Source organism: Taudactylus pleione, unplaced genomic scaffold (genome assembly GCF_031769625.1).
Source record: "Taudactylus pleione unplaced genomic scaffold, aTauple2 ptg000378l, whole genome shotgun sequence".
Classification (NCBI taxonomy): domain Eukaryota; kingdom Metazoa; phylum Chordata; class Amphibia; order Anura; family Myobatrachidae; genus Taudactylus; species Taudactylus pleione.
The window spans coordinates 2,745,264-2,758,786 of NW_028284779.1; the positions used below are offsets into that span (position 1 = coordinate 2,745,264).

At 44.5% G+C, this 13,523-nt stretch overlaps 1 protein-coding gene across 3 annotated transcripts in view; it reads right to left on the bottom strand.

Annotated features, from left to right (window-relative positions):
- The window catches only part of MDGA1 (MAM domain containing glycosylphosphatidylinositol anchor 1), a 470,589-nt gene that overhangs the window by 60,173 nt on the left and 396,893 nt on the right, over window positions 1–13,523 (bottom strand). For all 3 annotated transcript variants that reach the window (XM_088445362.1, XM_088445361.1, XM_088445359.1), the window contains one exon: window positions 2,589–2,612. In XM_088445362.1, coding sequence (XP_088301488.1) covers window positions 2,589–2,612 — 24 coding nt within the window. The remainder of the gene's footprint in view (window positions 1–2,588; window positions 2,613–13,523) is intronic.

Genomic DNA, 13,523 nt, shown 5'->3' on the forward strand with positions numbered 1-13,523 from the left:
CCCTGTTCACGTGCGCATTGCCTGATGCGCAGTCGCTGATTTATTTCTAAGGCACATGCGCAGTATGCCGAAATCCGCGAGATGCGTCCCCAAACCCACTGACCTCCAACTCAAGATCAGGCCATTTTAGGTAGCAGTAATTGAAGCGCAAGCCAGGGATATCAACCCTCTAGGTGATACCAAGCTATAACTCCCTTTAAGACTTTTGTGGTAGCCCCTTTAATGATATTTATTACCAGTTGATTGACAGTTTTATTAGCCAGTAGAGTAAAGAGGGGGCAAAGGGGTTTCTGTTTATTTATAAGCAAACTGTCAGCTGGAGGTTCTCCATTTTTTTCTGGGCGTTACTTCCCTCCCGCCCTATTCTCCGGTTGTATTGCCTATGGTGGTGATTGTAGAACGTCTGCGTGGTTTTGAATGGCTTCGTTTTATTATTGGGTGCGCTCTCTTCATTTTATGTGATGGTCAATCCGAATGACCCTCCCGGAAACTAAGACAAGCCCGTACGGGTGTGTTATTGATTTATGGAGAGTTGAACACCAACGTTTGCTTGTATGAATTTATATTGTCTTGTTTGTCATCCGTTCTTTTGTCCACCACCATACTAGCTTGAAACATCAACCTATACAGTATGTGATTAATGAAAACAAATCAATTCGGTTGTCAAAATAAATTTGACCATTTTAAAGCCAACTCTTGCGGTCTAAGGGGGTAATTCAGACCCGCTCGCGAACGCAGGACGCTCGCAAGCGGGTCGATGTTGCCCCACTGCGCATGCGCACGACGGAGGGAGCTCCGTCGTGCGCATGCCCGAAACCTGGCGAGCGATGGGCTCTCCATCGCTTTGGGTCTTGCACCAAAGGGGGCGTGCTGTCGATGTTGATTGACAGCACGCCCCCTTTGGTGGGCGTGCCGCGGCGTGCCTGCCAGACGGAGGCGTTCCCATGGGAACGCCTACCATCTGAAGCCGGCCCCACTGACATCACTAGTGATGTCAGTGTGAGTGATTTTGGCTCTGATAGAGCCAAAATCACTCCTGGGCTTGCGGCAGGGAGACCCTACCGCAGGGTCTCCGTCGCAAGCCCGATGGTCACCCACAGCTATGCGAGTGGCCAGGAGGCCGCTCCATTTTCATGAAGGAAGGCACTGATTCAGAGCGAGCGCTCTGGTCAGACCGTTCGGCTCTGAATCAGGCCCTAAGTCTTCATTTGTTAGATACGTTTTGGTAATAGTATTTAAGAGTGCCAAGGTGAAGAAGGTTTATATTAACCCAAATTTACACCTCCAAACTTTTGCTGGTAGCTGAGACAGGGGGGGAGCGGTCACACCATATATGAGCATGAACACTTTGGTTCGTACCCAGCCCCCAGGGGTAGGATCGGCACCTGAGAAGTGCTGGGGCGTTTCTGTCCCCATTACCGTAACTTTCCCCTCAAATGCCTTGTGCATCTTCCAACAGAAAGAAAAAAAGAGGACAAAGATTGTCTCTTTGTTTGGCGCACTATAGAAGTTGTTGTGTAAAATATAACCTTTATTTCATTCATTAAAATTCTGTACCGTACCAGTGAAATATTAAAAGCAATAATTTATATTAAAGATAACATGAAATAATAAATTTTTCAAAATTGTGAAATAAACAGATTGAAATTTCTGGTGTTGTCTCACTCTCACTTTTATTTGCTATAATATTGTAGGTAAATATTGCAATATAATTCACAATACAAGGCAATGTTTACCTACAGTACTATTATATATACCAGTGAGAGCGAGACGACACCAGAAATTAAAATCTGTTTATTTCACAAATTTAGCAAATTTTATTATTTCATGTTATCTTTAGTATGAATTATTGCTTTTAATATTTCACTGGTACAGTACACAATTCTAATGAATGAAATAAGAGTTATAAATTACACAACAACTTCTATAGTGCGCCAAACAATCCTTTTCTGTGTAATCATAATTATTGTCTTTGGCTGCACCCCTGCATGAATAAGACATATTGGGGTCTATTTACTAAGCAGTGTTAGGAGACAGAGCGAAAAGTGATAAGAAAGTGATAAGGTGCCAGCCAATCAGCTCACAACTGTAATTTTTCAAACACAGCCTGTGAGATGACAGTTGGGAGCTGATTGGCTGGCACTTTATCACGTTATTATCACTTTTCACTCTGTCTCCTAACACTGCTTAGTAAATAGACCCCATTATACTGTATAAGTAATAATTTGGGGCTACATATGAATTTTTAGAGATACCTACTAGTGCAGAAGTTCTTCCAATATCCTCTTCCCCCATTGACGTAGCATCTTCCAACAGCCGTGATCTTGGTGACAGCAGGATGATGCCCCACATATATATAGGGAGGGTTGAGATATATCCAAACTGGTTTGATCTTAAACCCTTACTACCGCAACATTGGCAAAAAATCTGTTCCTGCAAATATTTTAATGCATTAACTTCATTCCACCTACAGTATTTCTTACAGTATGTTTTGCTTCCCTGAATGCAATAATGAAACGTCCCAACGTTACGGTGGCACATCACACTGAACTGACGACAAGAAAAACAGCGACAGAATAATAACTCACCGGATGAATTTTGGTAGTTGATTGCTGGAAGAGAAAATAAAGATGGGTTAAGTATTTACTAATACAACTGGTTTAAAATATATTGAAATGAAGCAGTTTGGCGCAACAAGTAATGCAACAACACTGTTATTATTTCTCATGGAGACAATATAATCTGGGATTCAGGATTAGTGCCCATCTCTTGTGAAATCGGATTAGGATATCTCCAGCTCCTGTCTTGCGGTATTTATAGGAAATAATTCTCAAATTTATTAATCAGTGTTTTAGTAATCTGTACCTAGACGTCTTCGCATTAATCTCTGCAATTCTGACAAGATGCATTCTGCCAAGCACTGAGGCGGCACGGACTGGTAATGTGGCCGGGGATAATCACCCAACGTGCAGAGATGACAGGACATGTGGTTTCATTGTACGCCTGAGCTGTCTGTCACTTCTCTGTTCTACAAGCCACAAAGCTTTACTCAGAATATCTCTGGAAGGAAAGAAATCTGCCAGCAATGTCTGGTCCCTTCAACATGTAAATCTTTAATAACTGAATAATGTGTATTGTAAATAATAACAAGTGCAGGAATAAGGACATGGGCTAGGAGGTGTGCACTTGTATTTACCCACATAACAAACAGCTGTTTTGTGAACTGAAATATTATTCACTGAGATTGGAGCCTACCCACTCTCTAGGAACCAGTGATGTCACTGAGATTGCAGCCTACCCACTCTCTAGGAACCAGTAATGTCACTGAGATTGCAGCCTACCCACTCTCTAGGAACCAGTGATGTCACTGAGATTGCAGCCTACCCATTCTCTAGGAACCAGTAATGTCACTGAGATTGCAGCCTACCCACTCTCTAGGAACCAGTGATGTCACTGAGATTGCAGCCTACCCATTCTCTAGGAACCAGTGATGTCACTGAGATTGCCACCTACCCATTCTCTAGGAACCAGTGATGTCACTGAGATTGCAGCCTATCCATTCTCTAGGAAACAGAGATCTCACTGAGATTGCAGCCTATCTTCTCACTAGGGACCAGTTATACCACTGAGAATGCAGCCTATGCATTCACTAGGAACCAGTAAAATCACTGATAATGCATCCTATCCATTCACTAGGGACCAGTGCTATCACTGAGAATGCAGCCTATCCATTCACTAGGAACCAGTGACATCACTGAGAATGCAGCCTATCCATTCACTAAAAACTAGTGATATCACTGATAATGCAGCCAATCCATTCACTAGGAACCAGTGACATCACTGAGAATGCAGCCTATCCATTCACTAGGAACCAGTGACATCACTGAGAATGGAGCCTATCCATTCACTAGGAACCAGTGACATCACTGAGAATGCAGCCTATCCATCCCCTAGGAAGCAGTGACATCACTGAGAATACAGCCTATCCATTCATAGGAAACAGCTATCTCACTGAGATTGCAGCCTACCCACTCTCTAGGAACCAGTAAAGTCACTGAGATTGCAGCCTACCCACTCTCTAGGAACCAGTGATGTCACTGAGATTGCAGCCTACCCATTCTCTAGGAACCAGTGATGTCACTGAGATTGCCACCTACCCATTCTCTAGGAACCAGTGATGTCACTGAGATTGCAGCCTATCCATTCTCTAGGAAACAGAGATCTCACTGAGATTGCAGCCTATCTTCTCACTAGGGACCAGTTATACCACTGAGAATGCAGCCTATGCATTCACTAGGAACCAGTAAAATCACTGAGAATGCAGTCTATGCATTCACTAGGGACCAGTGCTATCACTGAGAATGCAGCCTATCCATTCACTAGGAACCAGTTATCTCACTGATAATGCAGCCTATCCATTCACTAAAAACTAGTGATATCACTGATAATGCAGCCAATCCATTCACTAGGAACCAGTGACATCACTGAGAATGCAGCCTATCCATTCACTAGGAACCAGTGACATCACTGAGAATGGAGCCTATCCATTCACTAGGAACCAGTGACATCACTGAGAATGCAGCCTATCCATCCCCTAGGAAGCAGTGACATCACTGAGAATACAGCCTATCCATTCATAGGAAACAGTTATCTCACTGAGATTGCAGCCTACCCACTCTCTAGGAACCAGTAAAGTCACTGAGATTGCAGCCTACCCACTCTCTAGGAACCAGTGATGTCACTGAGATTGCAGCCTACCCATTCTCTAGGAACCAGTGATGTCACTGAGATTGCCGCCTACCCATTCTCTAGGAACCAGTGATGTCACTGAGATTGCAGCCTATCCATTCTCTAGGGACCAGTGCTATCACTGAGAATGCAGCCTATCCATTCACTAGGAACCAGTGACATCACTGAGAATGCAGCCTATCCATTCACTAAAAACTAGTGATATCACTGATAATGCAGCCAATCCATTCACTAGGAACCAGTGACATCACTGAGAATGCAGCCTATCCATTCACTAGGAACCAGTGACATCACTGAGAATGGAGCCTATCCATTCACTAGGAACCAGTGACATCACTGAGAATGCAGCCTATCCATCCCCTAGGAAGCAGTGACATCACTGAGAATACAGCCTATCCATTCATAGGAAACAGCTATCTCACTGAGATTGCAGCCTACCCACTCTCTAGGAACCAGTAAAGTCACTGAGATTGCAGCCTACCCACTCTCTAGGAACCAGTGATGTCACTGAGATTGCAGCCTACCCATTCTCTAGGAACCAGTGATGTCACTGAGATTGCCACCTACCCATTCTCTAGGAACCAGTGATGTCACTGAGATTGCAGCCTATCCATTCTCTAGGAAACAGAGATCTCACTGAGATTGCAGCCTATCTTCTCACTAGGGACCAGTTATACCACTGAGAATGCAGCCTATGCATTCACTAGGAACCAGTAAAATCACTGAGAATGCAGTCTATGCATTCACTAGGGACCAGTGCTATCACTGAGAATGCAGCCTATCCATTCACTAGGAACCAGTTATCTCACTGATAATGCAGCCTATCCATTCACTAAAAACTAGTGATATCACTGATAATGCAGCCAATCCATTCACTAGGAACCAGTGACATCACTGAGAATGCAGCCTATCCATTCACTAGGAACCAGTGACATCACTGAGAATGGAGCCTATCCATTCACTAGGAACCAGTGACATCACTGAGAATGCAGCCTATCCATTCACTAGGAACCAGTGACATCACTGAGAATGCAGCCTATCCATTCACTAGGAACCAGTGACATCACTGAGAATGGAGCCTATCCATTCACTAGGAACCAGTGACATCACTGAGAATGCAGCCTATCCATCCCCTAGGAAGCAGTGACATCACTGAGAATACAGCCTATCCATTCATAGGAAACAGCTATCTCACTGAGATTGCAGCCTACCCACTCTCTAGGAACCAGTAAAGTCACTGAGATTGCAGCCTACCCACTCTCTAGGAACCAGTGATGTCACTGAGATTGCAGCCTACCCATTCTCTAGGAACCAGTGATGTCACTGAGATTGCCACCTACCCATTCTCTAGGAACCAGTGATGTCACTGAGATTGCAGCCTATCCATTCTCTAGGAAACAGAGATCTCACTGAGATTGCAGCCTATCTTCTCACTAGGGACCAGTTATACCACTGAGAATGCAGCCTATGCATTCACTAGGAACCAGTAAAATCACTGAGAATGCAGTCTATGCATTCACTAGGGACCAGTGCTATCACTGAGAATGCAGCCTATCCATTCACTAGGAACCAGTTATCTCACTGATAATGCAGCCTATCCATTCACTAAAAACTAGTGATATCACTGATAATGCAGCCAATCCATTCACTAGGAACCAGTGACATCACTGAGAATGCAGCCTATCCATTCACTAGGAACCAGTGACATCACTGAGAATGGAGCCTATCCATTCACTAGGAACCAGTGACATCACTGAGAATGCAGCCTATCCATCCCCTAGGAAGCAGTGACATCACTGAGAATACAGCCTATCCATTCATAGGAAACAGTTATCTCACTGAGATTGCAGCCTACCCACTCTCTAGGAACCAGTAAAGTCACTGAGATTGCAGCCTACCCACTCTCTAGGAACCAGTGATGTCACTGAGATTGCAGCCTACCCATTCTCTAGGAACCAGTGATGTCACTGAGATTGCCGCCTACCCATTCTCTAGGAACCAGTGATGTCACTGAGATTGCAGCCTATCCATTCTCTAGGAAACAGAGATCTCACTGAGATTGCAGCCTATCTTCTCACTAGGGACCAGTTATACCACTGAGAATGCAGCCTATGCATTCACTAGGAACCAGTAAAATCACTGATAATGCAGCCTATCCATTCACTAGGGACCAGTGCTATCACTGAGAATGCAGTCTATGCATTCACTAGGGACCAGTGCTATCACTGAGAATGCAGCCTATCCATTCACTAGGAACCAGTGACATCACTGAGAATGCAGTCTATGCATTCACTAGGGACCAGTGCTATCACTGAGAATGCAGCCTATCCATCCTCTAGGAAGCAGTGACATCACTGAGAATACAGCCTATCCATTCATAGGAAACAGTTATCTCACTGAGAATGTAGCCTATCCACTCACTGGGAACCAGTGATGTCACTGACAACGCAGTCTATCCACTCACTAGGAACCGTCTATATTCTCAGGGAACATTTTGCAGAGTCGGTCTTGTGCAATTTCACAATGCACATTCTCCGGAAACCGGGCGTACGAGTAACACTAAATGAGACACACGTACGAGAATTTCATGCATTTCACTTCTTCACTCGCAGCTGAAGAGACATAACTGGGCTGTAATGGGGCGCTCTCATACAGGCAATGTTCAGCGGGGACATGTTAATGTGACTGTGGGCTATGCAGAGTTAGACCTACTGTAAGAGTAAATACACCTATTTCCAGATGTACCATCTGCACAAAGTATAGGCTGAAGCAGGTTTGCACTTTTGATGTCACTAGTACAAAAATAAGCATACAGACAGGAGGTGGAGGGACTGCTAAAATGCGTACAGCCCTTATACAGGCAGTTACATGCATCGATCTTCATGCACGCAATGCAGGTGCAACATAAACCCGATTACATCAGTAGCGTATGAGGTTTTTTCCTAATATTTACATACTGGGCCTGATTCACATACTGGGCCAGAGGTGCTCGCAGTCACTGCCGCAGAGTCGCAGCAGCAATAATATGCAAATGCTAGTTTCATCCTTCCCCTTGTGTACTAGTGCGCTCGTTGGAATGTGCAAACCCTGAGACACCCACTTTCAATGCCCTTACATTTGGCCCTTTATGTCCAGTGCAAGGTAAAAATCTCTGATTTTAGCATTTTGCTCGTGAGATCACTCAACTGGAGAAGAATGATCCAGTCCTGCCCAGCCCAAATTCTGACCTGCCACCCCAATGTATTGCTCAGGTGCCTAAACTTGCATTTTCCGCCCTCTGTACACACCAGTGTGAGGAATAATCCCAGTCTCAGTCACCCTAGGGGCTATTTATGGAGACTGAGACACGAGGAATGTCATCACTAATTTATCCATACAAGAACAACAGAGTAACCTCATGTCCCTGTGGAGCAAGGCAGGAAATAAAGAGCTATAAATACAATTTCAAAGAAGAAAAGCAGATAGTACAAGTTCAACTTTAGAAGTAGGCACAGCTGTTTGTCTGCACAGTGTATCAGGAATCCATGAGGACGTAACAGATCCAGGATGTTCAGTCTGGTTTGACGTAACTCAATACAGAGATGCGGAGTCCAGCAGGTATTCACCAGGGGCCTCTGCAAGGAGGTATGGGCTTCATTCCAGTCACCACGCAAGTCAAGGTCCCCCCGAGTAGGTAGAAGACATGACTGGAAGGAATGGGTTGATGGTAAATATGGGTTGCGGTTAATATCCTGATGATCAGGATGCCAACTGGCGAAAATTCCGGAGCTGGAAACACGATCACCGAGAGAACACCGGCACCGGAATCCTGACATGACTGGGGATGCCGATGACGGAATCCCAGCATCCCAATCATAAGGAGACTGGGGCAAGGTAAATATCAGCCGCGGGTGTGGGAGGGTTAGGTTTTGGCGCCCCGGGGGGATTTAGGGTTAGGCTGTGAGAGGGGTGAGGTTAGGGTTTGGCTCCAGACAGGGGTGGGGGGGTGGAGGGTTGGTTCAATCACCACTAGGGGTAGGTTAGGCACTAAGGGGGGAGGGTTAGGTTTAGCCACTTACCGGGAGGGTTAGAGTGCGGGGTAGGCAGGGTTAGTATGAGGGTACAAAAAAGGAGGGTTAGGGGTTAAATAGAACAGGGGGACCGTTACCCTGTCTGGATTCCAAACTTCGAGATGCCGCTGTCAGTGTACTGACAGCCGGCATCTCCTCCGTCTGTATTTCATACCGATTCCAGTAAAGATGCATGAGGAACAGGAATACTGGAGGCTGGTAGGATTAATAATAGCGAGGCACAAGAGACTGGTATTATTGATGATACAGTAGCTAGACATGAGGCACCACAGTACGAGAGACTGGTATGACTGATGGTAGCTAGGCATGAGGCACAAAAGTACTGGAACCTGGATAACAAACATTAGGATCTTGAATGAAAAGTCCAAGCACAGGATAAACTAGGGAGCCAAACAGGGTCCAAACAACAAGACTGTCTAAGGCTGAGGCATCTGACAGGTTCATGCAGCAGGTTTATACAACCTGTAGTGGAAATGAGGAGGCTGGCCACTTGGAAATGTGTTCACATGAGCATGGCTTCAAGTAATGGGCACGCACGCGGCCACAATGCCAAGATGGCGGCGTTTTGGAAAAACTGACCCAGTGCCACCACTGAGGCCACCACAGACAGTTCGCCTGACCCCAGTAAGTGAACCAGAAGGTCAGACGCGTGGCATGTTGTATATGTCAAACCCTCATCTGGACCTGATGGAATGAGATATATGTATGGATATAAAGGAACTTGAAGTGATTATTAATAGCTTGTATAAACAATAGAAAGTGCTGAGATATTACATTGGGGGAGATGTATCAAGCCTCGGAGAGTGATAAAGTGGAGAAGTTGGCCAAAGCCACCTATCAACTTCTGTAATTTCAAAGACTGTGCTAGATAAAAGACAGAAGCTGATTGGTTGCTTTTGGCAACTTCTCCACTTTATCTCTCTCCAAGGTTTGATACATCGCCTCCTTTGTGAAGAGAGACAGCAGAAGACAGATGCACATGAGTTAGTCCCCGTGGTCATCTTAAAACAGACATCTCCTGCCCTTCAACATTGATCTGAGCTTGTTATGGAGAAGGTGCTGCCCAGGCCCTCTTGTGGTTATCCGCCAGCTCCAAGTAGCTCTGTGCCAGGTAGTTTTCTTGACTTTTATGGTTGATTCTAGGCAGAGAGCCAGGACAGATGTTCTCCATGTTCTGTCGCAGCTTCTGCCATTAAGACAGCAGGGATGACCAAAGGAGGAAAAGAGATGACTGCAGCACTGACAGCTGAACTGACTGGGTCCAGATGCTGAACTAAGATTGCATTCAGTGGATCTTAACTGTTTGATATTTGTGAGAAGATGCTTATCTAGGAAGTAGGTAATGTAAAGCACAGCTGTTGTCTACCTGCTATGTGATAGAGTTGGGTGGGTTGCCAACATATTCAGTTCCCTGGCAGGAGGGCCAAAGCTAATGGATATTCTGTGTGGGGACCGGGCGAGCATTAATATTTAAAGGGAAATGGATTGTAGGAAAGATGGATCAAACTATTGTGAGTGATAGAATGGAGAAGTTGCCCATAGCTTCTGTCATTTCATAGACTGTGCTAGATAAATGGCAATTAGAAGCCGATTGTCTGCTTTGGGCAATTTCTTCGCTTGATACATAATACACCTCCCCTTGTGTGTCTAAAGACTTCAATTATGTAATTCTGTATGATTTGAGAAACCAATTGATTGATATAAGAAAAGAGGTGGATCAAACCTCTAGGCTGGGGGATGGCGTGGGCACTGACCACTGGTCTTAGCAGCCTATGGTAGTGCATGGGGTGTGTTTCTTGTAAGAGTTTATTTAACAGGATTGGGCTGTGGGCCAAAGCCTCTTCATTTCCAGTCTTCCCACCCTCCCTTGGTTTGGTGGTTTATTGTTGGCTATTTTGCGTCAGGAAACAACAGCAGATCACCGGTCTGGCTGCGATCATTTATTTTGAGTGCACTTCCTTCATTGACTGTTAGTTGGCTGTACCACCCTAACTGGAGTCATCATCAAGTTAGAAGATCGAGTGGATACCTTTGTGGTTTATAGGGGTGTTATAGTTGTGTTTGTGCACCTTGGGTGGTATCTGCCTGCAATGCATGTTGTTGGTTATTATTGTGCATTGTAGATTAGGCTGATTTTGGCCGTCCTTTCTTTACCACGATACTTTCCTTTAAATAAATATACACTTAATTTAATAAATAGCTAACAGTTTATTCTGCCAAATCTATGTCTCAGTGGTTGAGTGATTTGCACACATGATCCGCTTCATTCGATAGAAGGTTTAATCAGGATTTCAGCCTCTCAATAGGTTCTCCAGTAGATTAGATCATTCTCACGAGACAGGACCTCAACAAATCTGGAGAAATGACCTTTGGACTTCAATCTTCCCATACTTCAATGAGAATACACAGATGTCCACTCATGTTTGGGGGGCTATAGCCTCTTGATTCATAGAGGTATATTCACTTAATTGCGAGTTTATAGAAGTGGAGATGTTGCCCATAGCACCAATCAGATTCTAGATATTATCTTCTAGAAGGTGTTAGATAAAAAAGTAGAATCTGTTTGGTTGCTATGGGCAACATCCCCACTTTTATAAATCCACACCATAGCCTCAGAACTTATACTTACAGGTTCTGGTCTAGACCTGTTCCAAATAGGAACCTAGTGCATGGAATATTATCCAGATACTATGACTGTTAATGGTTTGGTGTTGTTGCTTAGAAGGGAATGATCTCAGCTGCTGGGTAATTATTGATTATTATAATTATTATTACGGTTCCTGGCCACACAAGACCGATATACGTGATTGGAGGGTGTCAAGACACAATATTGATTTTATTAGAGCCTCATGTCCACCCAGTGTCCACACTTTTTACACATAACTTTCTTTAGTGTCTCAAATTCTGCGATGATATACATTTGTTTCTGAGTTATCAATATTTGAAGTAATCAAGAGGTTCTCCAGCAGCTGAGATCAGTTTTGTTTTGTCTGGTCCTTGGATACATGGATCAGGCAGACATCAGAGCTGGCAAGGGACAGTTCTAAGGTTGTGAAACGACTTATGGCCCCAACGCATCTGGATATTTGAGCCTTCCTACACGGGTTACACTCCTAAAATGTATTTTTTATGAGCTCAAGCAGGGATTTGTGATGGGCCTCCTCCTTTTGACCGTCAGACAAAAAGTATGGAGATTTTTCTGCCATGACGGACTTGATAAATGTGGGCCATGGTGAGGAATGAGACGGATTGGGAAGGGTCATGAAACTAAAAGGGACATAAATAATTTTTTTTTTTTATTCAGTTATAAGAAACAAACAAGCCTTGGACTCTGAGTGGGGAGATTTGCTCTCGTCCTTGGAAGCGTGATAATAAATCTTCCATTACCATCTTGATCGTTAAGAAGGTCAGGAACACAATGCTGTATCCACTTTGGAGAGGCGACTGTTTTGTCTTTTGAAGAGTACAATTTCCCATCAAATATCTGATATAACCACAGATCATTTACAGCAGAACAGTAGATCCAACAGCCAAACGTTGTGCCTGGTATGTTCCTGATTTTTCTCACTGTAAATCTGGAACATGTAACCTATAATTTAATTTAGATGTGCCGTGCACATAAAAATGAAAAAGTGTCCAATCACTGTTCTGCATCTGACACCTAAAACAAGGCTTGTAGAACCTATCACCACGTATGTACCATGGTTACAGCTTTTAAAGTATCATGTGGGCGTACTTGGGGGTGACCTCCGCATTAGAGATTAGTATAAGTGAAAAGTACGAAACATACTGGACACATAAAAATACAGACAAGATGGCTGCCACTATGGCGGCAGGCGTCCAGTGCACTCATAACCTACTAGGCCAAGTGCTAGCACCAATGTGGTGTCACACTGCCAAGCAAATGAATGTCTGTCAATGGCAGCCAATCACAGGTGGCCAGGGTATACCTCCCATAATTTACGCAGGCAAAATTGGGACAAATGAAGCCCCACCCCCAATGTAACAAAACACACCTCCATTTCACACCAGTACACTCATACGCTCCCAACCAACCTTCTTGGGGTCAGTGATTTGGAACAGCGAGGGGCAGTGGGTGGGGCTGAGTCCATAATTCAAATAGGGGAGCCACACCAACTGCCATGTGAGTCCCAGCCGGTGATGTTTGGCAGTGTATTGGGTGGCAGTTGGTGCGGTTCCCCTATTTGAATTTTGGACTGTGCTGCAGCCCCACCTCTGGAGCACCACTGGTGAGGGGTATGCTGTCGCGGAAAATAGAATCACAGGAGCCCTGTTTTCCATAAATACCTTGGAGGGTGTATAACAAATTGATATCAGGTGCCTGCAAGAAAAGACTTATTTGTGCCGAACATTTAAAAAAATATATTTTCTAGGAAGTAAACCAACCTAAAATTGTTCCTGGGAATTTGGGATCACTGCCAGCTATGATTCATTTAATGTCACATGACTGCGCTGCCTGAGTGACACCATATTGGTCATTAGCTGTGTTTAAAATCCATTCACTGAAACCAGTCGCTGACATATGTTTGCGCCGTGGGTTGGAGGGGTTAATTATGTGTATAAAATATTCACTGTCCTGTGATTCAGATGTAATATGGTGAGTGTGTTGCAGGCCAGTGACGTGGAACAGCTGTACACACAAAGCATCCTCTCTCCCGGAGGGATCACGCGTCACTGATCTGG